The sequence below is a fragment of the Zootoca vivipara genome, chromosome 16 (genome assembly GCF_965207765.1).
Source record: "Zootoca vivipara chromosome 16, rZooViv2.hap1.1, whole genome shotgun sequence".
Lineage (NCBI taxonomy): Eukaryota > Metazoa > Chordata > Lepidosauria > Squamata > Lacertidae > Zootoca > Zootoca vivipara.
In genome coordinates, this window is record NC_142599.1 from 39,305,209 (window position 1) to 39,332,029 (window position 26,821).

The 26,821-nt window shown below is 43.4% G+C and overlaps 2 protein-coding genes and 2 long non-coding RNA genes across 7 annotated transcripts in view; 2 read left to right on the plus strand and 2 right to left on the minus strand.

The window, feature by feature from the left end:
- Window positions 1–1,869, minus strand: part of LOC118076253 (methanethiol oxidase) — a 23,019-nt gene extending 21,150 nt beyond the window's left edge. The window contains exon 1 of the mRNA XM_035098885.3: window positions 1,811–1,869. Within this exon, the coding sequence (XP_034954776.2) occupies window positions 1,811–1,814 (4 nt within the window). The 5' untranslated portion in view covers window positions 1,815–1,869. The remainder of the gene's footprint in view (window positions 1–1,810) is intronic.
- LOC148683213 (uncharacterized) overlaps window positions 1–8,502 on the plus strand; it is a 9,213-nt gene extending 711 nt beyond the window's left edge. The window contains exons 2-4 of the long non-coding RNA XR_015947565.1: window positions 1,153–1,265; window positions 5,119–5,185; window positions 7,984–8,502. This is a non-coding gene — a long non-coding RNA (uncharacterized LOC148683213). The remainder of the gene's footprint in view (window positions 1–1,152; window positions 1,266–5,118; window positions 5,186–7,983) is intronic.
- LOC132591339 (uncharacterized) lies at window positions 7,865–12,030 on the minus strand. Its single transcript, XR_015947564.1, has 4 exons — window positions 11,927–12,030; window positions 10,556–10,734; window positions 8,981–9,192; window positions 7,865–7,996 (listed from the first exon to the last, which is right to left on the minus strand). It is a non-coding gene; the product is annotated as an uncharacterized LOC132591339 (long non-coding RNA).
- POGZ (pogo transposable element derived with ZNF domain) overlaps window positions 11,123–26,821 on the plus strand; it is a 49,025-nt gene continuing 33,326 nt past the window's right edge. For 2 of the 4 annotated variants that reach the window (XM_088660136.1, XM_060269601.2), the window contains exon 1: window positions 11,123–11,397. The gene's annotated coding sequence lies outside the window, so the exon portion shown is untranslated. The remainder of the gene's footprint in view (window positions 11,398–26,821) is intronic. The other 2 variants (XM_060269599.2, XM_035097984.3) reach the window with 1 other exon arrangement.

Sequence of the window (26,821 nt, forward strand, 5' to 3'; positions counted from 1 at the left end):
CTCCTACTAATCAAGCATGAACAAACTGGTCATTTATAACCTGTTTTGCCATCTTTCCCAGTATCAAAAAGTCAGGCTGGGGTTGGACAAGGTTAACTTTAAGGTCCCCTCCACTGTTGTGAGTCTGTGAATTGTTTATAGGCTTACTGTATCACTTTTATTAACTTTTCAGATTGTTTGATTCTCTTTTGATATTGTTGAATACAATTTTATATCGTGTTGTTGGGTGTTTTAGGCTGGCTTTTGGAAAAGCAGAGTACAAAAAGATAATGGTGCATGACCAGTCTGCACTTTCCAGATCTTCCAGATTTTGTATTTGGACTTTCAAAAGGCCCGTCTCTCCATTCTACTGGCACCTTGCACAATTCATCTGCTGGACCTAAAATCTCACTACTTATGCAGATTTGCCCATAGTTCTCTTTATGCAAGATAGAAGCAAAAAAGGAGAACACACTGAAACTTTATCTCCATGCAAACATGCACAAGATTGGGCAGGAGTTTCAAAGTGGAATTACTGCTCACAGGCTATGAAAAATATTAAAGCTCAACCCTAAACATACTTACTTGGAAGTAAAAAGGTAAAGGTAAAGGGACCCCTGACCATTAGGTCCAGTCGTGACCGACTCTGGGGTTGCGCACTCAGTAAGTCTCAGTAAAACAAAAACAAAAAATGTATTTTTGAGGAAACATGTTTTATTTAACCTACATGTGTGAAGATGTGTGTGTGTTTGTGTACACACACACACACACACACACTTATGTTAAAGTTAAAATGTCATAGGTTCTGGTGGATCGGTCTAGACCAGAGTTTCCCACATTTGAGTTTCCTGCTGTTTGTGTACTACAACTCCCCCCATCCCCAGCTAGAAGGACCAGTAGTCAGGGATTATGGGAACTGTAGTCCAAAAACATCTGGAGACCCAAATTTGGGGAAACCTGCTAAATGATATTCATGGGTCTCTTTCAAGCCTCTGATTCTGTATCTGTGAGGTTAGAATCCATAAGAGTAAACTTGCTGAATCCACAGCAGTGACCAGAGAATGACCACTGGGAGGAGCGCAGAGAGAATAAACGCCATGGTGCACCTAAACTGGGTGCCTTCATCTGCCCCAGCTGCAATAAAACATGTCTCTCCTGTATTGTTCTCTACAGTCACAGCAAGCACTGTAACTCTCCAACAATTTGACTTCACCCTGATGGTCACTCTTCCACTGTCTCCTGAGACAGACGGATGCCAAAAAACCTGCTAAATCAGTTCCTTTAAGGTAATCACTAGCCTTTCAGCTAATTTCCTGTCATCAGCATATTAAATAATGAGGTTGTATATTTATAATAAATTACAGTACTTGGACAGCATATTTTCCTGGAAGCCCCATGGATTTCTATGGAATGTACTGTACTCTCCAGACTGCCCCTAAAGGGATAAAAGTTGCACAGCCCGCTTAGACGGGCACATTTACCTAAAAGCAAACCTCTCTTGGAGTTCCATGAGGATTTACTCCCAAGGAAACATGCATTAACTTGCAACCCAAAGCAGAGACCACATGGAAAGGTTTTGCGATAGAAGCCATAAGCTTGGTTGGTTAAGCTGCAAAAGAAAAGGAACATACATACACACACACAGGCTTTCAACTCTCCGAGATGTAAACTTGGAGGCATGTGGGTTGTGTGTACAGGATTGCAGAGCAAAAAACGTAAAGATCAGAGCATGTTAGAGCAGGAAGCTACATAAGAAGGAGGAGGGCAAGCTCAGCTTTCCTACAGAGCACACAGCGGGGTGAAAAGCAGGGAAAGGTGGTTATTCTCTTACCCATACTGGAGTCCTCTGCTTCTCCCTTTTTCCAGATTCTGAGGAATTCAGCAGCAAAAAGGAGGCGTACAGACTCTGAGGTCTGCTCTGAAGGGCTATATATACCAGCTGAATGGGCGGAGAGGGGGCGTGTTGAGTGAAAGAAGCTGTTAGAGGAAGCAACTGGAAGGAGGAGAGGCTGAAGTGGGAGGAGGGATTCAGGGTCAAAATCCAGTGGTTTCCCTCATTTTCAGTAAGCCACAAAGGACAGAGTTGTTCCCTGGCTTGGATTGTGTTTATTTCCCACACACAAATGCAGTTCAGGATGAGATCCAACTCTAGCTTCAGAAGGCAGAGAAACACCTTGGGTTCCTGGGCTGGAGAGGAAAGGAAGCAAGTGGAGTTTAGCAAAAACTCTTGGCTCGAGGTGGTGTTGCAAAATGCAGCCCGCCAGCCAGCGCATGCATGAGCCGACAGCGCAGCTTTGAAACTAACAGGCAAACAGGGTAGTTGTTTTTTTGTTTGTTTTTTCTTTAAACCATTTTGCTTGCATGTCAGGTGCAAAGCAGCTGCTGGCAGGCTCCAGAGGGGTTGCGATTGCAGCCAAGTTGTGAGTTGTGCCAAGAAGCGCAACGGATGCCCAGTTCTGCCTCAATACAACATATGGTTGCGTGCCACCCCAGTCTCCGAGCGGTGCAAGATTCCAGGGGTTCCCTGAATTCATAACAATAGAAATCTATGATGTGCTCTTGGTGTGTACAGTTCTGGCTGCCTCACCTGAGAAAGAACATTGCAGATTTGGGAAAAGGTTCTGAAAAAGGCAACCAAAAACCATCAAGGAGGTGGAGCAACTCCCCAGAGAGGCAAAGTGACAACTTGGTGGAGGGACTTCTTAGATAAGAGAAAAGGCAAGGAGGGGGCAGCATGACAGGTGTCTATAAAATTCCGCATGGCATGGAAAAAGTGAACGGGTGGTTTTTCTTCCTCTCTCAAAGCTCTAGACATCAAATGAATCTGAATGTCAAGACAATTTCAGAATAGACAGAAGGAAGGACTTCTTCACGCACTTCATGGTTAAACTATGGAATATGCTCCCACCAGAGATACTGGTGGGCACCAATTTAGAATCCTAGAATGGTAGAGATGGAAGGATCCACGAGGGTCATCTAGTTCAACCCCCTGCAACGTGGCATCTTTTGCCCAACGTGGGGCTCGAACCTATGACCCTGAGATGAAGTGTCTCATGCTCTACCAAGTGAGCCATGGCTTTAAAAGAGGGCTAGACAAATTCATGGAGGGTAAAGCTATCAATGGTTATTAACCCCAATGGCTAGGCTCTCTCTCCCCATCAGAGGCAATACATCTCTGAATGCCAGTTTCTGGAAACCCACAGGAGGAGAGAGAGTGTTGTTGTGCTCAGGTCCTGCTTTTGGGTTTCCCCTTGGCACCTGGCTGGCCCCTATGAGAACAGGATGCTGGACTACATAGGCCACCACTGGCCTGACCTAGCCTGCTCTTCTTCTTATTTAACAATTTTTCTATTTAACAAAGGAATCCTGTTAAATATGTTCATGACAAACGTTGTGCACAAAACACAACTATTTGGTTATCTCTGGATTCGAGTGGCCAAGGAACAAATGTCCTCTAGGATTTCACAGCTAAAAGAAGGAATATTATCCTTTTATTTGTCATGTCTTCTTTCATGCATCTCTTCATTTCTTATGTTAATTTTTAAAGGCAAGAATATGTGATACACATTTTATTAATCTCTCTGTTGTTAACTGTCATCTTCTGGGGTCTTGTTTTCTATTCCATTTACAAAAACCTAAATGCTTTGTGGTGGTAAATGCTCATACAAGTGCACTTATTTAATGGCTTTAGCAGTCCATGGCGTGCTCTGGTCCATGGGGTCACAAAGAGTGGGACACGACTAAACAACTAAACAACAACAACAACAGCTCTGAATGCCCTTCTGAGATATTTTAAAAAGTGCCCATTTTTACTTTAGATAATCAGAAATATTTGAAATCAATTTTAAAATGTATGTAAAAAATTGGAACCACTTAATCGTTCCATGTTTTATGGTTGTTGGGTTTTTTGCAGTTTTAAGATTGGGAATAAATTGGACTGTAGCACATAATAGAATTTGTTGTGGGGTTTAGGCTTAAATTTGGAAAACAATTAAAAAATAAGCTAGAAAATACCAGAGTCCCCAAAAAGCAAGAAAGGCATCACATCAAGCACCTATTTTTCTAGGGGAAACCATGGGAACACGTGGTGGATTCTAGGTGATCTGCGAACAGGGTCTTTGATTAAAGACTGAGGGAAGCTTGTAGAAGGGGATATACATTATAAAGGCTTCTAATTTTACTGGCTTCTTTAATCCGTTGCTGATCTACAGCAGAAAGCTTATTTTGTATCACTATCAGAGTACGGTATGTGTTGAAGGCAAACTCTTAGAAGAGATATACCCTCCTGCATGGCAGAAAAGATCATGTTTGCTATCTGTTGTTTTTATAATTAATTAAAGCATTCATATTCCACTTTTCGACTGAAAGTGGCACCCAGGGTGACTTACAAAGATTGGAAATGAGATAGTCGTTGTTTTAAGCTTACCATTTGAAAGATACAACACAGGAAGAAAAGGCACTGGTAGAAAAGAAGAAAGTAAACTCAGACACTAGTCCTTAGTCACAAAATTCTTATAACAATGAAATGAAAAATGGAATGAAAAAGATTCTAGGAAATGTATTGCTGCAAATCTCTCACTCAAACTAGGTGAGTTGCCCAGCCTCTCTCTACTAGTCTATATACTTACCTCAACATCATTACTATTATTGTTGTTGTTGTTTAGTCATTAGTCATGTCCGACTCTTCATGACCCCATGGTCCAGAGCATGCCAGACACTCCTGTCTTTATTATTATTATTATTATTACTGTACTATTATCCAATTGATGCTGGGCATCTTTTCATACATCAGTTTTATTGGATTAATCTTCCCTTCCATGGGACAAGCATGCCTAACTGTGCACTGATTTGTGGCTATTCTATTGTACACTACTAGATAGCTATGTGCTGGGTTGATACTGTAGAAGAAAATTCCTGGAAACATTTGTTTCCGACAAATAACATCAACATTATCAAAATTATGTGAATGGGATTTATTTGCCTACACTTCATGAACCTGAAAGATGTGTCATAATGCTTTAGGCATATGTGTGAATAAAAAGATGATTTGTGTTTCATTTAATTTAGTTTAAAAACATTAATTATGACTGTATTATGCATTAAAGTGGTAAGTGAACACACTACTTGTTATGCCCGCAGTGATCCCCAGCATCAAACAGAAATCGTATGACTCACAGTGTGCTAAAAAAGAGAGTTCCATCACTTTGTAAGTATTCCCAGACATTGCTCTTTCGTTCTGTCACTTTTTCCTCTACCGTAGATGCTGTTGGACTCCAGCTCCTTTCAGCCCCAACCAGTGTGGCCAATGATCTTGGGTGATGGGAGATGGGAATCCAAAAACACCTGGAGGGTCACAAATTACCCTATTGGCCTGTATATAAGCCTCACTTCCCCCCCAAATTCCAACTGTGAAAAGTTAAAGTGCAGCTTATATTCGCGATGTTACAGTATGCAGCCAGGAACATGGGGCAAACAGCGCCAGGAGCACGCAAAGCGGCGCCTGCCCCATGCCCTCAAGGCTGGGAAGGGAGAGAGCGAGGAAAGGGAAAGGCTGCCGGCATTGCAGCGCGGCTCCCCCTCCCACCTAGTATGCAGCCAGGAGCAATGAGGAATGGAGCAGCTTATATTTGGGTATTTTTTTCTTTTTCTCTCCCCCCCCCCCTCCAATTTTAAAGGTGCGGCTTATAGTCGGGTGCAGCTTATATTCGGGCCAATACGGTAGCTACCCCTGCTCCAGAGGTTTGCACTCCTGTTACTGCGAGTGTGGGTACACCATGACTGTTAGGGCAAAATTCTGGGTGCGAGAATGCTCAGCCACCCAGCTCATCAGGCAAGGGCCTGTGGTCGTTGCGGAGTATAAAAGGAAGGAGTCCAGCCATGATCCGGAGCAAACAGCAAGGTTTATTACTGCGCAGCAGGTTCAATGCCAGACTGAACACCGTGAACAGGGCTGCAAGAACTTTTAAAACTTCCCACCACCATCCCATAATGCACATCGAAAGCATCATACATACATCACTTGTGACAGGGTAAAACATCAGAAAAGGGGAAGGTGCAAGGGGCATTAGCATACAGGTAAACAGGAGGTAAGCAGGATTAGCATAAGGATGTCCCAGGACATTGTTAAGCAAGTACCAGTAAGTATCTGGGAGGGGATCCTTGAGTACCTGGCCGGGGGGGGGGGGGGGGAAGAATGGGTCCAGTTGTGTGTATTGCCTCTGGCTTCGGAGGGTTGGGAATGGCAGGAGATGGTACCTGAATGGATTATGGATATGCAGAGGAGCACCACCCTGGCTACCTGACCTCTTGCTTAAGGGATTATGGCTGTTCCCTGCATCCCTGAGAGCCCTTGGCCAGAGTCGCAAAAAGGAGGTTTCATTTAGAAATAAAGATACACTGTATTCATTCATAAAGAAATATGGTTACATAGAGTCTCAGGCAACAGAGAAAGGGTAGGAAAGGGAGCCTTTATTACTCAGGGCTTGATCTTGAGGGGTTCGTGTTGGTGCGATACTAGAGTGGTGTTGTAGGATCAAATGGGGTCCCCTTGAGGGCATTAGTGCCAATCTTGATTCCCAAATGAAGCCTCGTTTGGGTGCCCCCCCCCTATAAAATAACAATGACATTTCATTGTAGATCCCACTAGGGTTGCCAGACTCAATAGAGGACAGGACTTCTGTGCCTCTAATTCCCCTGCTCTCTTTGAGTCTGGAAACCTTAAAGAGAAACCAGCAGACCCTTTGTTTAATTTCCAAGCAAAGGGTCTGCTGGTTTCTCTTTAAGGTTTCCAGACTCAAAAGAGAGCAGGGCAATTAAAGGCACAGAAGTCCTGTCCTCTATTGAGTCTGGCAACCCTAGATCCTACACATTTGCTCCATTTGCAAGCTCAGCTAACCAAGGGCTGGCAGTCACCCCAAAATAAGTCATGGCATGTTTTTTGCTGTAAACCACCCTGAGACCTCACAGTGAAAAGTGGGGAAGAAATTCAATCAATCAGTAAGTCAGCCAGTCAGTTCCAGAGATCTTTCACTTTCAGCAGACATTGCATCATCAATGATGAGCAGGCAGGAGCACTAACTAAATACATTTATATTTCATGATGGCTGCAGTTTACAATTAGGCATACTTAAGGTTGTTACCTTCCCAACTAGAAGCTAGTAGATCCATATGTTGAATAGGTAAAATTATTTTCAGTAAAGTGTATTTTATAGCTGAGAGCACACCCCCCCCCCACTGATTTCAATCAGATACAAACATCAAATACAAAACTGTGCTATTTCTAGACCAATCTAGACCAGGAGATGGTGAACCTGTGTCCTTCCAGATGTTGCTGGACTACAACTCACATCACCCTTGACTGTTGATCATGCTTTCTGGGGCTGATGGGAGTTGGAGTCCAATAATATACGGAGGGCAATGTTAGCCAACCCAGATCTATACTATGGTCTACTGCAGGCATCCCCAAACTTCGGCCCTCCAGATGTTTTGAACTACAATTCCCATCATCCCTGACCACTGGTCCTGTTAGCTAGGGATCATGGGAGTTGTAGGCCAAAACATCTGGAGGGCTGCAGTTTGGGGGTGCCTGGTCTACTGTTTTATTTTAGATATTAGTTATATGTAACTTTAACATACTGTGAGGCATTTCACCCCCCAGGAGTTTCATCTGGACCCCTTTACTATGACTTCTAAATGCTTTTTTAAAAATCCACCAAGCTGTTAATTGATTTTATTGCTGGCACCATATACAATTTTATCTTATGCTTTTTTTTGTTATATGTTTAGCCAATCATTCTAACAATTTTATTGTAAGCTGCATTATGAAGGCTTCTCCTAAATGTCAGGGCATAAATAAATAAATATTGCTACAACTCATCATCATCATCATCACAACCACCAGTACCATGAAGAAGGTCTGCCAGGCTTGCATGTTGAGCACGCTGCTTTATGGAAGTGAGTCATGGGCAACCCACATTAACCCTGCCATATGGGAATCTCTTGCAGGCGATTGCAGTGCCTGGAGACAGACAGACAGACAGACAGACAGACAGGTTGTGTAGCTACAGCAGTGACCCAGAGGAGGAACGAGCACTGGGAGGCAGAGAGAAGTAATGTCATGGTGCATCTGCAGCAGCCCTATCGGCAATAAAACATCTTTCTCCCGCATTGGTCTATACAGCCACAGTAGGCGCTGCAACTCTCCAGCATTGTCTCCCGCGACAGACGGATATCAGAAACAATATCACTTTCATAAATATTATTATCTCACCTGAAGCATTCAGGAACAAAGCTGTTGTTGTTGTTGAACTAAATAAATCTGTTACCCACTATAGGATATACAGTATAAATTTGGGGAACCATTTCAATAGTCAAAGCCTTCAGCTATGGGTAGCTTATTTTAGTTAATTAAACAAATTTAAAATTAATTAGCTAAAAAAATTTTTTAATTCTCTGCCCCCCAGAAGTTCTGTTACCGAAGGACAGTTTGCAACTTAAGCAAATAAATATAAATTAATTGTAAAATTCTGTATGTTATTATTTGCTTCTGATTGTGTGTTGTTAACAATTATTTTAATTGAAGCACATTACAGGATACTGTTTCCTCTGAATTATTTCTTAGTGGCCTGTCAGGAAAAATGTTTTTAAAATAAATTTATTATGTGTGTATCAGGGGACATATTTTGCTTAACTAGCACAAGGCTATCATTTTGATGGATGTGGTAAGTGAGACGGCTTATGTGACACCATCTATTAAGAATCAAGACTGCCCCTTCATTTGAATTCATCTTGAATTCTGTTGGTCACATGACAGCATGACAGGAGGTTGGAAACTGGCTTTTGAAATAGTATCTTTTAAAGGAACCAATATTTATCCGTTCTGATGAATACTTATTGCCTCTCCTAAAGCTGCCAATAACTTCTTGCCATTTTCATAAAGGGCTACACATATTGCAATCAATATGATAAATAATGTTGTAATCCTGCTGCCAGCTGGCATTACCTTTGGCTGCAATTCAGGTCTTGGCAATGCAACATCTTTATCAAAACGAGTTGTGATTCTGATCCATCTAGTTTGAGGGGAAACCGGAGAAGAATTTCCAGATACAGTGTAACTTCTGCTTGAAACATGCTGGGAAGTTGTTGCTTTTAAATAAAACTTTGGGTATCCACTGGAATTTGCTGACTTGTTGACTTTGTGGCATTGCCCACTGGCTGTGGAAACATAATAAAACACCTTTAACACCTTTATAATGCCCAGAGCTACAGAAATTTGTTGGCCCTACATTCATAATTTCCAACTAACAGAATCTGTTGTGGCAAAGCAGCCCAAGTAATATTGCACTAGGGGACCATTAAGTCGTTATGAGACACGGGTGTTAAGCCAGCACACTTTGCCACCTACATATCCAGCTGTAATTAACTACTAGCTAAAGACCTTGAGTGTTAAAACGCTTAGTGAAGTAGGAGCCTCTGGGCACTTGCTCTATGTATACAACAGGAACAACTGTGTTCAGTGACTTGTCAACAAGACAGTGGAAATTATAGGTATTAATTCAGAGGAAGAATCCCAGGAGCCACAAACTATTTACAAAGGGATGTTCCTCATTTTGATTTCTACCATCAAGTCCTATCATTAAGCATAGTGACCCCAGTTCCAAGAAGACAGATTCTGGAAAAAGTCAGCCAATCATCATCTACAGTATTTCATTTATTATATACTTACTGTAGTCAGTGGCAGAACTTGGGAGCCTCAAATTTCTGAGGCACCCTGTACAATGCCAAAATTCAGTGCCCCCCTTCAGTGCATCTCACCTTCAATTCTACCTCCTAGTTGAGGTGCCCCCAACGCTCCATGCCCAGGGCGACCAAACCCATGGTGCTCCCCTAAGTCCGCCTCTGCAGTAGCAGAGGGTGCCATTTTGATTTTCTGCCCAAGTCACTGGGAAGTCTTAGGCCTCAGTCCATTTTGATGATTTTAAATGTTTGGGTCAATCCCAATGATGAAGTAAACTAATGACTGATATTTTTTTTAATCCTCCAAAACCCCACATAATCCTTCATTATAGTCAAGGTTAATGTAGCCATCAACTATTTTGGCTTGATGTGACGGAGCATGTTTTATTTTTCCTGATCACATTGTATCAAATGCTGTTCTCGTTGATAACTATGCTATTAGGGTCTTCTTTTTGACTTTTAGAACACTTTTGTCTCCACCAGGCCATTTGGACATTATTTTTTTCAGGGTGGGGGTGGGCGGGCTGTTTAACACATGCTTTGTTTGGACCTGGTTTCAACTGGAATGATGATTTTATTGTGATCTGCAGTTTTTTTAGGTGATCCTGTTATGAAAAGTTATGGATGTGAGCTGTCTTATAAGTTCATTGAGTGCAAAGGCATTATTGGAATGTTATTACATAATTATTAAATAAGTTATTAATTAATTAAATGTCCCAATAGACAACTGATCATCTAGCGGGGGAAAGTAAGACTGCCCACATAACAGGTTGAAATCCATGGGGACTTCGGTGTAGTTGAGTAATCTCAAATGCTTATAAAAAAAATTACATGTATGTACCGGGTATGCATAATTTAAATAATCAGTCTTCAAAATCCCAGTGGCAGGATTATTTCTGATGACTCGCTTCTTTTTAACACTGGTTTGTTTGATGGAATGGTGCGGCCTTCCATGCTTCTACTTGAGTACCAAAGAGTTCCCAACAGCGGAGCCAAATTAAACCTCCAGAACTTTTGCATCTGTTGGAAAAGAGGAAAAAATGAAATTAAAAATTAGTAACATATTTCAGAGTAACTGCAACAATAGCAGAATATTTGGTTTTATGCGCTAACACCACAATGTCTGCTTGAATGGGGCATGGCCAACCTTGACCCCATGTTTCTCCCACCACCTGTTGTTCCCTTTCTAGCTTGAAAATACCTTTTAAAAAATGACACACCCCCAAACACTGGGAGGAACCAGAGGGGGGGGGGAATCACCCAAAATAATTTATGCCTCAGACAAACTTTACCAGGTTGGGTTAGGGTGTGCCAGTCTGCCAGTGACGTCACTCCCCAGCCAATCAGCCTCTCGGTTTGCGGGACGGAGGAAATGACGTCACCGTATCCATCCGCCAGCCAGGACCCCTTTTTTTGTGTGTGTGTTGTTCCTTCTGTATCAGCCCGCAACCATTTTTTTAATTTTTTTTTTTTCAAAAAATAAAATAAATCAGAGGTTGAGGGAGGTGTGTGTGTGTGGAAGCTCATGCAAGTCCGCTCGCGTCGCTCTACTCTGAGGCGCCGGAGTAGGAGGGGTGTGTGTCCCTTTAAGAGTGTGTACGCGCCAAGCCTCCGAGGCTGAGGAGGGAGACAGGAGGCACAGCAGCGGCGGTGGCGGCGGTAGCCGCGGCCAGAGACTGGAAGGTGAGTTGGCGCCATTCCGTTATGTAGGGGAGAGGCGGACGCAGCAGAAGTCAACCCGCTTGCGGTGGGGGAGGGGAGAGGCAGCGCACGAAGGAAGAGAATGTGTGTGTGGTGTGGGGAGCGCGCGTGCGCCATGACGGTGGCGGCGCGCGGGCGCCAGCCAACGGAACGCAGGTGGCGGTTGGAAACCGTTGGAAACCGGTTCGAACCGCCCGGGTCTCCCTCCCCTAATTCGTCTCTCTCAGCCCCCCCCCCACCGGCCTGCTTTTTTTTTTTTTACCTCAGCCGCGTATGGGGGGGGGGCAACGAGTGAGAAAGAGCGCGAGCGAGTGCGCGCGCGCCGTACACAAAGCGAGACGTTCCGTGGGGGGAGGGGTCGCGGAGGGGGAGGGCAGGCGAGGCGGTGCGAGGGACGAAGCGAATGCCGGCGATTGGAGGGAGGTGGGGAGAGGGCGGGGCTTCGCTCTAGAGGGGGAGGAAGGGGCGGGGCTTCGCTCTTTTCCCTTCGCCCCGCTAGGCGGCGGCATACCTCGGCTCGCGCTTGGGTTGGGGGGTCTTGTTACTTTCCCCCTCCTGTCCCTCCGCCCTCCTTCGCTCCTCTCTGTGTGTGGAGCGCGCGGAGTGATATCGGACTATTTCGTCCTGAGGGGCGGGACGAGAAAGAGAGGGAAAAAAGGAGTGAGGTGGCCTTGGCTCCCTCCGCCCACTCCCAATCTTCGTCCCTCAAACAGAACCCGTTTCTTCCTCCCTGCTACCGTAAACCCCCCAAGTCTCGTTTGAGGTACTAAGTAGAATCATAAATACACACTACACGGTGTAAAATCAGAATAAACCTATGGGCTCCATGTATCTACACACCATCCACGCACACACACATATAGTACCAATTTATTAATATATTAATCTAATGCACCTATCCTTCCCAAGCTGCAACTCAGTTACTGGGTGGGCGGCCATGTTGGGCAAAGGGATTATTTTTCTCTCCCCCCCCCCCACTAAAGCATGAGGTTTTGTGCTTTTCTAAGGTGATTTTTAAATTCATATTGGGAGGAATAATGATATTTTGTTGGGGTCCTCTTCAGTGGGAACTAGCTGGTTTTGAATTTCCCTCACTTTGAGGGTTAAAAAAAGAGTAAGGGAGATGCTTCACTTCAGAAACCACTTCCCTCCCCCTCACTAATTAGAACAGAATAAAGAATATGTTCGCTGGTTTTTTAAAAAATATTCTGACAACCCCCTCCATCTCCACCCCCCTCATCAGAATTAAGAAAGGAAGCTTCATCCCTTGACCTGACTTTGTTGTCATGTCAACCACCTCAAGGCAACACAGCTCCTTTTATTCTGCATTAAATAGAATTTCGCATTTGCCGTTGCCGATGTGAGTTCTGTGAGAGTTGCAGGGGGGAACCCACCCTTTCCATACTAATTCACACTGAGGGCTGTTTTTGTTCACTGCCAAAGTCTTACACAGGGAGTTTGCGGCCATGTGACAGTCGCGGCCGGGGCTTCCCACTTCCCCTGTGCTTACGTTCAGCTGTTGGGCTAGGAGCTACAGGTGAGGTTCCCATTAATTTTTCTCTGTGCATTATAACATAATGACCGTCCGCTCAACGTGGGTAGGAAAGCCACCATTTCCCAACTCTGCATCCGTGTAGCAAGGAAGCTGGTGGGTTGAGACTTTTATGGCTTCAGGGATATGTCACATTTGTATACAGTGGCCTGGTTTTAATAAATGGCATGAGCATGGGGGATTAGGATATCAGTGGCTACAAGGCTTGATGGCTATGTTATCCACTGTCAGAAGCAGTATGCCTCTTTATACCAGAAGGTAAGAGTGCTCTTGTGCCCGGTCCAGCGTGTGGTTTCCAGAGGGATTTGGTTGACCCCCTGCAAGAATAGCATGCTGGTCTAGACAGGCCTTTGCAGGCTCTTACGTGCTTAAACTATGGTTTATTAAACCATGGCTTAGCGTTGCATGCAAAGGCCAGTTGCTTAACTGTGGTTTGTTTACTGCCCAACAAGTGATCTGAAACCCTGATTTGTTGATGGCTTGCAAAACTTGGTTTGCTTTAACCACATCTTGGGTACTATGTGTTAATTCTCTGTGAACCATGCCTAAGATCTTTTGATGAAGGATGGTATATAAATTTAATAAATAATAATAATGGTTTGTTTGGCCACCCATCCTCAGATGCTCAGTAACCCACAAAGGCACTAGGCAAGAGCAGCTGGGAAACAAACCAAACACTGGAGAAAAACCATGGCTTCTTTGATTGCCTGTGGAACAACTCATCGCTTGTTAAACTGTGGCTTAAACGAACCAAGTTAAGTGTGAACCGGGCCATTATCTCCATGTGCTTATATAACAAAACAGTAAGTTGGCCCATTTTTCTTAACTCCAAATTACAGGTGGGCATTGAGACAGACATATTTGTTGGTGTTAGGGCATCCAGTGAATTCATGGCAGGTGGTATAAACTTATAGCTCACAGATCACAATGCAAATTGGCACCTGTAAACATGGTGGCAAATTCTGTGAAGGAATTGCCTGCTGTGTAGGGATTTTGTAAAGTGTCAAACAGTTGAAATGGTAGTACCTTTTAACGATTGTGACGTGTAAGCCCTACTGTGGAAAGGTGATGAACAGCCCCAGATTTGATATACTAGAAGGCTCCTGTATTTCTAAGTGTTTTCCTTTTGAAGTAAATCCTAGTGTATTCTGTGGGATTTGTCCCCTCCTAATAAGTGAGTTCAGGAGTCTTAGAAACACAGGTTTTGGGCATCCTTTGTTTGTTACAAGGTCTGGGGGAATAATCCAAGCAGTCCACCCAGGTCTATAAGAAAAATAAATAATTTTGGTGATAAATTTAGGGTAATAGTTTGCATAAATTTAGGACACAATCTCTCAGTGCCCCCTACCTTTATGTGCCTAGAACAAAATACTGTAGTCCTTTAAGAAGGGTGTTTTTATTTGAATGCCATATATCGCTGTTCTTCTAGCACTTGTTCCTGTTGTAATATAAGACACCAGCATGAGCACCATAATGGATTAAATTATCTACATGTTCAGCGGAGGTTTTCAATGTCAAGGCTGTATTTTTTAAAAACAAACAAAGCACTCTCTGCATAGGAAACTCATTGAGATGAGTGTTAATGTACTTGCTGCTAACTGCAGCTCAAACTGCTACTGAGGTCATAGATACACGGGCTCTTTCAAAAGTTGGCAATCCTACTTCTGTGAGGAAGAAGGACACCCTCTTCTTCAATGTAGGATGGTATTGTCCAGGTAGGACTCTGCCACATTGTTTAACAACAACAACAAATGAATAAATAAATAAACTGTTGAATTGGTCAGCTGGTTCTAAATATACCTTACCATGCTCTGAACTATCACTTAAATTAGTCAGCATTTAATTTCGACACATTTTTAGTATACCATTTCCCAATGTGCTTAGGAAAGTGTGCACAGAGTTTAGCTACTTAGTGTTCACAACTCTGTAAAGAGAGAAAGACTGAGAGTAGCCCAACATCACCCAGTGAATTTCTTCACTAAGCTGGGATTTGAACATGCTTTGAAGGGTGACCATCCATTCACTTTCTTCAGTTCTATCTATCTATCTATCTATCTATCTATCTATCTCTCTCTCTCTCTATCTCTCTATCCATCTACTGTATCTATCTATCATCTTATCTATCTGAAAACACGAACAGTAAGCCAGCCCTGTTTTTCTTCCTTAATTTATGCTAAATGCAACCCGTGTCTTCAGACTTTTCTCAGACTCTCTTCCTGACTATTTTCCAACTTCTTTGGGTTGCCCAAGAGATGCTTTACTGGTCCTAAAGAGACCAGTTCCATTGCTTCCAGAATCTTGGCTATGATATTTCATTGATGCAACATCCTTCTGTATCATAGCAACCTATTGTTGGCTTATCTCATGTCCACTTTGTTGCACTGTAATTCCTGAATCTTCTTTTTGAAGTGTGAGTAGCTAGTGAGTTTTGCCCCGCCACAAAGTTAACATATTCGATAACCTTCTGTGTGACACTTAACTTCTACTTCCATTCAATTGCAACTTCATTTCTCCTTTGTTTCAGATCATTTTTAATTTTTCATGTATCCTCAGAAATGGTTGCACTTCCTCCTACTTTTGTCTCATTTTCATAAGCATGTATGTCAGGGGCGGGGAACCTCAAGCACAGGAGGTGAAAGTAGCCCTCCAGTCCTCTCTTTCTGGCCCTCATAAACCTTCTTGAGATTACACACCCTGCTTCCCAAGCAACACTCCTCAGTAGCCCTGCTTTACATCCCCAGTGCTTTTGCCTGACTGGAATGTGTTGTTGAAGTCTGATAATGCCTCTTGCTTGTCTGGATAGAGGATACAGAATGGTGTGTGAGTGTGTGTAGAAACTAACTTGCTTATATAGGTAAAATTGGTGTTAGTTGCTCCTCTCATTTTACCCTCTGGCCCTGCCCACTGCAGACATGTCACCCTCAAAAGTATGCCTGAAAGCTCGTCTCAAGCAGAAAAAGTCTCTACCCCTAGTTTATGTAATTAATGTGGATTTTGAATAGTGCATGACCCTAAATCTCACCTCTGCAGAATCCTGTTCTGTTTAAGGTTGCAGTCTGACTGAATTTCTCTGCAAACATGCATGTAATTGAACAATGTGTAGTATCTTGTCAGTTCCTTCAAAACTAACCTTTGAGTGTGTGTTTTAAACCAGTTCTACTGTCTGTCAGGTGACTGTTTCTACCCCACTCTTCCCAGGAGTTCTCCCAGGTACCATGCTTCTTGTTGAATCAGAATCTCCTGCTAGGAAAATGGACCTTTTGAGTTGGAAAGCTTCTCTTCTCTTAACTGTACTTTGAGGAAGTCGTAGACTCTTTGGCGTGAAAAATGTGTCGCGAGAAATTGGATCTGGGACTGCTTTGTTGCATTCCAGAACCATCCTGCCTTAATCCCTCTGGCCAGTATGACATTATTAACATACCCTTAAAAATAATAAGAATAATGTGCTGATGAAAATGTGAGGGGAGGAACTGCAGCTCAGTGATAGAGCAGCTGGTTTGCATGCAGGAGATATTGGGTTCAATCCCCAGCATCTCCACCTAGGGCTGTGAAGAACTCCTGCCTAAAATCTTGGGAGAACTGCTTCCAGTCAGTGCAGATAATACTGTCTGACTCAGTACAGCAGCTTCCTATGCACCTGTTCAAATCAGCTGATCATTCAGAATCACGAGGACTGGAATCTTGCTTTATTTTTGAGGCAAGGACCACAGCTCTGTTTTAGAGCACATAGTTTGCATGTAAAAGGTCCGAGGTTCAACTCCCTGCACTTCCATCAGAGCCACTGCCAGTCAGTGTGGACAGTATTGAGCTAGATGAATCAAGGATCTGATTCAATATAAGGCAGCTTTCTGTGCCATGTACACCTTCAATATTCCAAGCTGCTGCTGGAGTGAGGGCGGGGGGGGGGGGAATCTTACATGTTCCTAGGTGCCATTTGTAAATTGTTGGAACCACATCCTGGGACCTGCTGGTGAAGAGTAGGCAATAAATTTAACAATCAGTCAATTGATTTTGGGAGCACTATAACCAAATTTGTCAGTGATGTGCAGCCTGGAAATTCCACACCGGCCAATCCCAGGACAATACCTTCCTTTCTTCTTTTTCTGCTAAAAATAAGCTCCCCCTTTAACCACCCTGTACCTTCAAACAGCTGAGTCCTGTGGCATCTTAAAAGACTCTCATGTCAGAGGACCACAGGCTACTTGGTCAGATTTGGGGAAGTGGTCTCTAGCCCAAGAAACCTTATAGCATGAGAAACATGATAATCTTTCAGGTGCCACTGGATCCTTGGTTTTTTAGTCTTAAAAAATGTGGTCAGCCCTATGGAATTGTAAGCCTAATTCTGTTTCAGGGATGGGTAACCTGTGGCTCTCAAGATGTTGCTGAACTACAGTTCCCACTGTCCCTAATTATTGGCCATGATGGTTAGGGCTGATGGAAGTTTGAGCCAGACAACATCTGGGGGTGGGGCAAAGTTTTCCCAGCCCTGGTCTAATTAATTGTTGGATTTCAACTAGTGGGCTAGAATGCACAACTGTGACATCACTATATTTTCTTCTTGGAATTTTTTTAAGAGAAGGGGAAATATTTAGAAAAAGGCAGGAAGTAGAGAGAAAAGCAGGGGGGAAACAACAACAAGTGTGTGCAGGGTTTTTTTAATGAAGCGGATTGGTCCTGTGTTGTGTGTTAGGGTTAAAGGCAGGGTGGATTTGATTTAAATCAATCTGATTTAAATCACGATTTAAATCACGATTTAAATCACTAGTCAGTAAGGCTTGATTTAAATCATAGTTTTCTACATAAAGACTAATTCTTGCTGGTATAACTTTAATATGCAAGTAGATGAAGATTTTTAGAATAACAACTTTTCATATTAGTTTTTTTATCCCCAGTTTAATGGGTTATACATATTTGGACAACTTTACTGTTGTACTTAGGAAGGAGAAAAATAATCATTACCTTAATAATAACAATTTAAATAGATTTATTCAACTGAAACAATAACATTACAGCATATGTTATTTGCTTAAACAAACATCCATGTTTGTTAACTAATTTGGCTAAACAAAAACAAAATATATATATTTTAAGAAACTTAGACTGTCAGCCCAGCCTACACATGAAAAACTTAAATACTGTCCACTCCAAACAATCAGAAAAATATTGTTTCTATTCTATTCACTGAACTTCTTGAAACTTATCACTGAAGGGGTTGATTCTGTATTCATAGGTTTGTAGAACAATAGGATTAAGCTCTTTTTCTCAACTCTGTTCATGTTATAACATTTTTGCTGTGAAGAAGAGGCATGTGATCTCTGTTGAGTCAAATTCAGTTTTGAGAACTGCAAAAGTAAACCAAGCATCTGTGATAATATCTTGTAGGCAGAGAAACTGCCAAATAATCTTACAAAAACCTCTGGAAGAGCATGACATTGTGAATGGATTAATGGAATTTATTTACCCCAAAAATTAAACATATACAACCTTATTCTACATAATTAAAAAACTAATCTTTATTTCATGATGGAATAACCTTTGGGTGGTAATATATTTTCCTCAAAAAGCATTTTATTTTAAAAAATCGATTTAAATAAAAAAAATCGATTTAAATCAAAAAAATCGATTTAAATCAAAAAAATCCGATTTTTTTGATTTTTTTTAAAAAAATCATTGATTTTTATCCACCCTGGTTAAAGGTCTGAAAGGTTTGGTGATTGTTGTAATGCAGGTTTCTGCATTACAGATATCTCTAGACTTAAGTTCCCATCCTCCCTGACCATTGGCTGGCCATGCTAGGTGGGGACTGATAGAAGTTGGAGTCCAACAACTCCTGCGGGGGGGGGGGCGGGGCGGGCAAAGCTTTATCCACCTTTGCTGTAAACAAATTCATTCTATCCTCTGTTCTCAGGCTGCTTTGCAGCATCTAGGGTTTTTGCACACTTTGTATCTTTTACATACTGCTTTTCTGGCGTGCTATGATCCATGGGGTCACGAAGAGTCGGACACGACTAAACAACAACAATTTCTGTCAAAATATCCACAGCCGTTGACTGTATGGTTATGGCCATGGTACCCCTTGATAACAACCATCAGTAAACAAGCCACTCACTGTGTTTCACCCAGGCATAATCTGTTTTCATCATCCTGACTTTTAATATGCTAGAAGCAGATTGGCACTATGTGCTCCTGGTTGGAAGAGGAAGACTGGTTTCCTAGACAGAGTGGCTGGCTGGCTGGCTGCTCCTGAGTTGCTTCTTATTGGAGCACAGTCCCTGTGCATCCTCCCCCTGTGCTTCTGTTACTGTTGATCAAGTGTGTATCCTTGCCCAGCCTGTGTGGGTGTTGTGAGGTCTCGGTTAAATACTGGCTGTTGAGTGCACTGGGTTTCTGAGAGAGGTGACACCATAGCAATCTCTGGGTATTTACTTGCTAGTAGCATTGTCAATGTGCATGATGCTTTATGATGTACAAGAGGTCCAGTGTGAAATTTAACATGGGAGATAGTGTTAGCTCCAGTTTTCAGAGAACCTCCTCCCCTCAGCGAATCTACCTCCTTTCCACCATCATCACTATCTCCTTCTCTTCCTCTTCATGGCAACAGAGCTGCTTGACAAGCAGAGAACGAATAAGATACCCGAGAGTGTCATTTCTGATCCACTTTCTCACCACTAACACTTTCTGGACCAGAGTGAAGAGGCTGATAAACAAGCAAGCAGGTTGCAATGGTGGAGAGGAGGAGGAGCAGGTCTTGCGGGGAGGTGCTGTTGCTACACACACACAGACACACACACGCTTCACCAGAGTGTGGGCCCCCAGCAAATTCCCAACCATTTCAACCACTGGGGCCAACCCTGGTGGAAGAGGCAACAAAAGGAGGAGAGCAATAAAAGGAAGAAGAAAGCAGCAGAGTAACTACAGGAAGAATATGCATTTCTTTCTAGATAAAAGGTGAGGTGGCTGTCCCAAGGGGACTTATACAGTCATACCTCAGGTTACAGACGCTTCAGGTTGTGTGTTTTCGGGTTGCGCACCGCACCGAACCCGGAAGTACTGGAATGGGTTACTTCCGGGTTTCAGTGCATGTGCAGAAGAACTAAATATCGCTATGCACAGAAGTGCTGAATCACGACCTGTGCGTGCGCAGACACGGCGCTGTGGGTTGTGCATGTACCTCCTGCACGGATCACGTTCGCAACCCAAGCATCTACTGTATTCTAAAATTAGTCAAATGGGAAGAGTGTGTGTGTGTGTGTTGGCAAGGAGCGGAATAATATGTGTTTATTCCAGTTGCAATCATTACAATGTAATTATAATTCTACACAGGCTTTTAAATAGCCACACACCTGATCGCCCATGGTGAAGGAGATTCATCTCCATGTGAACCTTGCTTTTTTTTTAAAAAAAAAAAAAGTTCAGGACCAAATCAATACCCTAAATATGAGTATGATGGTTTTAACCTCTCATTTTCCTCAGCAATTTTTCAGTCATTCTTTTTTGGGGGGGTGGGGCGCGGAGCGTTGTAACACTTGGGGACTTTTCTTATATTTGTTGTTGTTGTTTAGTCGCATCCAACTCTTTGTGACCCCATGGACCATAACACTTATATTATGTGGGCATACCGTGTTTCTCCGAAAATAAGACACTGTCTTATATTTATTTTTCCTTAAAAACCCCCACTATGGCTTATTTTCAGAGGGTGTCTTTTTTAAAATTAAGTATGGTACAGTTTAACCCATCCACCTACAAGGTTAAACTGCCTATCACTATGGCTTATTTTTGGGGTATGGCTTATATTCCTTGAATGCTTAAAAATCCTGCTTTGGCGTATTTTATGGCTACGTCTTATTTTTTTGGAGAAACAGGGTATTAACTTTGTTAATCTTGTATGATTTGCTAACAGTGGCACACAGGGTTTGATGCTGCAGGTTGGAAAATAAAATGGAAACGCAGTTAATGAACTTCACCTAATAGTGTTAATGTGAAAGGAACAAGGGAGCATCAGTCAGCGTCAGATGCTTCAGGGATACACCCCCCAATACACACATACACCTGACAGTTGTAAGGTGAACTGAGTCAGCCTGTGTGACCTTCCTCTTTCAGGGTCATAGCACCTGTCTATATTAGCAGAGTGGGATTAAGAACACATTAAGAGCCTGCTGGATCAGGCCAGTGGTCCATTTAGTCCAGGATCCTGTACTCGCAGTAGCTGACCAGATGCCTGTGGGAAACCTGCAAGAGGGATCTGAGCTCAAGAACCTTCTCCCCCTCTGTGGTTTTCTAGCAACTGGTATTTGGAAGCATTACTGCCTCCAGCTGTGGAGGCAGAGCATAGCCACCATGGCTAGTATCCATTGATAGCCTGCTCCAGGGATTTGTCCAATCCTCTTTGATCAACACTCCATGGCCTCCCTCCTTCAAGGGGTATAGATTAGCAGAAACCTCACCAATGTGCTATCCTCTAGATCAGGGGTGGCCAACTCCCAAGAGACTACGATCTACTCACAGAGTTAAAAACTGGCAGTGATCTACCCCCTTTTTGTGGGGTTCGGGTCAAAGTTGTTGGGTTTTTCCAGGGAAGGTAAAACGTTGAGCTTTTTTTAGGGGAGCCACAGTTGTCCAGCTTCTTTGGGGGGAGCCAATGATCTACCAGTGATCTACCGGTAGGTCACGATCTACCTGTTGGACATGCCTGCTCTACATGTTTTGAACTATAACTTCCATCATCCACAGCCATCCAGATCTGGAGGGTTCCAGATTGGTGAAGGCTTGGTTAGTGGGTACATCCATCATATCCTTTGTATGTGGCTTATAGAATTGTAATATTGAGTATGAGTGCTTTATGTATGAATGGTTGGTTGAGGTAGTGAAGGAGTGCGGTGGTTGCATGGAAGGTGAGTGGACCAAGTGAGTGGGTGTATGGACAATGTGTCTTAGCTGGTTGAAATGTTACATTGGGCTGCCTTGTAGTGCTCCCCGATTTCATTTACATGAGTACTGTGTTTATGTATGAATATTGTTTATATATTTGTTTTACAAATCACTTGATAAAGATTTTATTGTACTGTTTTCATTTTTCATGGCACTCAGTTTGAAAATAATTGAATGATTCCTTTCCTTGTTGTAAAAAAAAATAAAACTGGTTTGGCTGCTTAAGTTAAGGAAGTGGTCTGCATTTTTTATTATGGTATTATTTGTGCCAGGTTGTATAATCAATTAAATACAGTACACTAAGTGACTTAATTACTTAGTGCCCACAAAGGTCTATTTTAATAGAACAAACCTCTAATATGTTCGAATGTGGTCTAGGGAAGAAAAGAAACAGACATCTCGTGATATATTTAGCACATTCTGGGTCCATGTTTGCGAATGAGCATCTGCCTGTGAGGTGGCAGAAAGCAAAATGTTAGCATTATTTATCACATGGATTAAATCATTGGATTGAATCAGGGAAGCCTTAGGGTCTCAAAATTATGTACAGCAAAGGCTTTGGGAGGAAGACTGAAGGGAAGAAGAAATGGGGAAGATTTCTACTTAGTTGAACTGGTGTGTGGAAGTAGTACAAATTTGTGCTTGAGGCTGGACACAGTGGCCTGCTTATAATTTGTCTCTTTACAGTTCTTGAAGAGTTCTGGAGGTTTAAAATAATGTGCTGGGGTTGTAGGTAGACCAGTGAATCTTGATGCCAGGCTATGTTTGTTCTCAATCTTCAAAGATGTTGATGCAGACAACCAAGAGAATTATCAGAGTTCAATGGGACATCCCAACCAAGCAAAAAGACTCAAGTAGGCTATTAAGTAAGGCTGGTGGAGGTGTGTGGCCTGGAGAGAATATTGAGGGTCAGACAGAGAGGCTTGGAGAGCTGTATTTGGTTTCCAGGCCTGTGGCTCCCTGCCTTTGATCAATGTGCACCCAGCAGCATCCAGCTTTCTGCTCAGAGCAGACCCACTGAAATGAATGGACCTCAGTTTTTCATGGCCATTACTTTTAATTGTTCTACTAAGAGTCTGACTAACATTGGATGCAAACCCCGGTAACAGAGGACCCACGGGGGTTGTGAGGAAAAGAGGATCAGTCATGATGGGAAGTCAAAGGGAGTTGACTTCAGAAGGTGACCAAGAAGTTGATGGCAAATAGCACAATGGACAGAGAGTAAAAGTTTAATGAGGTAGGAAATGGAATCATCCACAAGAAGGTGGATTTAAGCCAAGAGGTGTTATCTGAAGAGTTGAAAGGCAGGAGGCCGAATGGCAAAAGTCTCTGTATTCACTTTTAGTTGCTTGCTACAACATCTTTCCAACCAAGCAGCATCTGCAGTGGCGACTTCCAGGTCAGTTTCGAGCTGGTGAAAAGCACATCTATATAAATAAAAATGTTCCCATTGCGTGCGTGGATGCCCCAGCCTTGCACCGTAACCGCTGAACTGAATTGCATCAAATTTGGACACATCGTTCCATGCCCATCAGGGAGGGATCTGGCATAAATAATTTTTCAGAAAACCACACCTAACATAATGATTAAACGCAAAAAAAGTGACGCACCTATTAGACGTCAGCAGCAAAAGCTCTGAAGACTCCAGCAGCATCCAATAGAAAGAAGCTGCGTCTTTGAGGGCAGGACGACGTCACACACCCCACGACAAGCTATAACCGCCAAAACGGCCGTTACCTCTCAAAGTCAGACGACGGGAGATACGCCGAGTCCAGCAAACACCCTACTAGCCAACCAACACCTCTGGCACCACCCCCACAAACCTGACCTCCGCTGCAAACACCCCACTAAACAACCCCCCCTTGCCCCCCCACAAACCGCACCTCGCCTTCCAAACAAAAATTCCGCAAGGCAGGCCAGACCCCCATGGCCCCCGTTGCTGCTGCCGACACAGCCCAGACTCCACTCCCTACAGATCAACCCCGCGGCGCTTGCCGCCGCCAACCCCCCCCACCTCGCCACCGCTGAAAAAACGTCGGCCTGGGCAGGACCCTCCGCCGCCGCCGCCGCCGTGGCTTGAAGCAGGACCTCGCCTTCAAAGCAACAACCCCAAGGCAGGCTAGGACCTGTGCCCGCCGTCGCCATAAGCTGGACCTCACCGCCAAACCACCAACCCCAAGGCAGGCCAGGACCCATTTGTGCCCTCACACTGCAGGAGCTGCTCCTTCCTTACTTCCCTTTGCGCCTTTTTCTCTCCCCTTTTCCCCTCAGGGCCACCGCCGCCATTTTGGCCCTGGGAAAGCGGAGGAAGGAGAGCACTCAGATAGGTCTCCTCTGAGGGTAGGGAGCGGCCTTCTCCGACCCCGCGAGGACCTACACCACCTCCTCCTCCTCCCCCCCGATATTGATCAAGAGGTATCGATCCATCGCCCACTCACCCAGCTGAGGGAGCCCGCCCTTCTCCTTCGCCCTCCCCGGGAGCCTGGGGGGAGGGGAGGGGAGGGGGGAGGAAAAGATATTTCTATTTCTCTCTCTAGTTTATTATTTACTGTATTTATCCCCCCCCCTTAATTCTGCTCCTTCCTGGGCTCCTGAGGAGGATGCAGGGCTGGGAAATGCCTTCTTCCTCGGAGGCGGCAGCAATGGCTGGCCGTGGTGCCTCCCCTTCCCTCACTCCCTCCTCTCTCTCTTCCAGGGGGAATCAAAAGGGGCCAAAGAAAAAGGAAAATAAAATAAAGCAGCTGCTTTATTAACAACTGGCTCCGGCAGAAGAAGCCAGACGGGCGGACAGCTGGCAAAACCCTATTATTATTATTATTATTATTATTATTATTATTATTATTATTATACCACTTCATATTTTCAAGGGAATAATAATAATAATAATAATAATAATACCCCGCCCATCTGCCTGGATCTATACCCTCCAACATTTCTCCAATAAAAATAGGGACATCCCATTTCATTATTATAATTCATTTCATTTCTATACCGCTTTAAAATTTAAAGAAAAAATCTATTATTATTATTATTTCTATACTTCTTTATATTTCCGGGGGACGACGACTATTATTATTATTACCCCACCCATCTGGCTGGGTCCATACCCTCCAACATTTCTCAAAACCCACAGCAACGCGTGGCCGGGTCAGCTAGTAGGAATAATAAAATGAATCATGCAAACTAACACAACCAGCTAAAATGGAAACAGTCCATTCAAATTCTCTTGCACGTTGCTTAGAGATGACCGTGATTAAGCGGTATGCAAATTGTTGAAATAATATAACAATAGAGGTAGACGCATTGAAATTAATGGACATGACTAACTTACATCCATTAATTTCAGTAGGTCTACTTTGGGTAAAATTTGGTTGCAGACTACCCATTAAAATTGAGACTACTAGGGTTACCCTAGTACACTGGGCCAGTAAGATACAATCTAAATCAAATCCCTTATGAATACACAGTGGAAGTGAGGAACAGGTTTAAGGATTTAGATTTGGTGGACAGAGTGCCTGAAGAACTATGGATGGAGGCTTGTAACATTATACAGGAGGCAGCAACGAAAACCATCCCAAGGAAAAGGAAATGCAAGAAAGCAAAATGGCTGTCCAATGAGGCCTTACAAATAGCGGGGGAGAGGAGGCAAGCAAAATGCAAGGGAGATAGGGAAAGATACAGGAAACTGAATACAGATTTCCAAAAAATAGCAAGGAGAGACAAGAGCAGGCATCCCCAAACTGCGGCCAGCAAGTTTGGAAAACTCAGCAATGGCCAGAGGATTGGAGATGATCGGTCTACATCCCAATCCCAAAGAAGGGCAGTGCCAAAGAATGCTCCAACTACCGCACAATTGCACTCATTTCACATGCTAGCAAGGTTATGCTTAAAATTCTACAAGGCAGGCTTAGGCAGTATGTGGACCGAGAACTCCCAGAAGTGCAAGCTGGATTTCGAAAGGGCAGAGGAACCAGAGACCAAATAGCAAACATGCGCTGGATTATGGAGAAAGCTAGAGAGTTCCAGAAAAACGTCTACTTCTGCTTCATTGACTATGTAAAAGCCTTTGACTGTGACGACCACAGCAAACTATGGCAAGTTCTTAAAGAAATGGGAGTGCCTGATCACCTCATCTGTCTCCTGAGAAATCTCTATGTGGGACAAGAAGCTACAGTTAGAACTGGATATGGAACAACTGATTGGTTCAAAATTGGGAAAGGAGTACGACAAGGTTGTATCTTGTCTCCCTGCTTATTTAACTTATATGCAGAATTCATCATGCGAAAGGCTGGACTAGATGAATCCCAAGCCGGAATTAAGATTGCCGGAAGAAATATCAGCAACCTCAGATATGCAGATGACACAACCTTGATGGCAGAAAGTGAGGAGGAATTAAAGAACCTTTTAATGAGGGTGAAAGAGGAGAGCGCAAAATATGGTCTGAAGCTCAACATCAAAAAAACCAAGATCATGGCCACTGATCGCATCACCTCCTGGCAAATAGAAGGGGAAGAAATGGAGGCAGTGAGGCAGTGAGAGATTTTACTTTCTTGGGCTCCTTGATCACTGCAGATGGTGACAGCAGTCACAAAATTAAAAGACGCCTGCTTCTTGGGAGAAAAGCAATGACAAACCTAGACAGCATCTTAAAAAGCAGAGACATCACCTTGCCGACAAATGTCCGTATAGTTAAAGCTATGGTTTTCCCAGTAGTGATGTATGGAAGTGAGAGCTGGACCATAAAGAAGGCTGATCACCGAAGAATTGATGCTTTTGGATTATGGTGCTGGAGGAGACTCTTGAGAGTCCCATGGACTGCAAGAAGATCAAACCTATCCATTCTTAAGGAAATCAGCCCTGAGTGCTCACTGGAAGGACAGATCGTGAAGCTGAGGCTCCAATACTTTGGCCACCTCATGAGAAGAG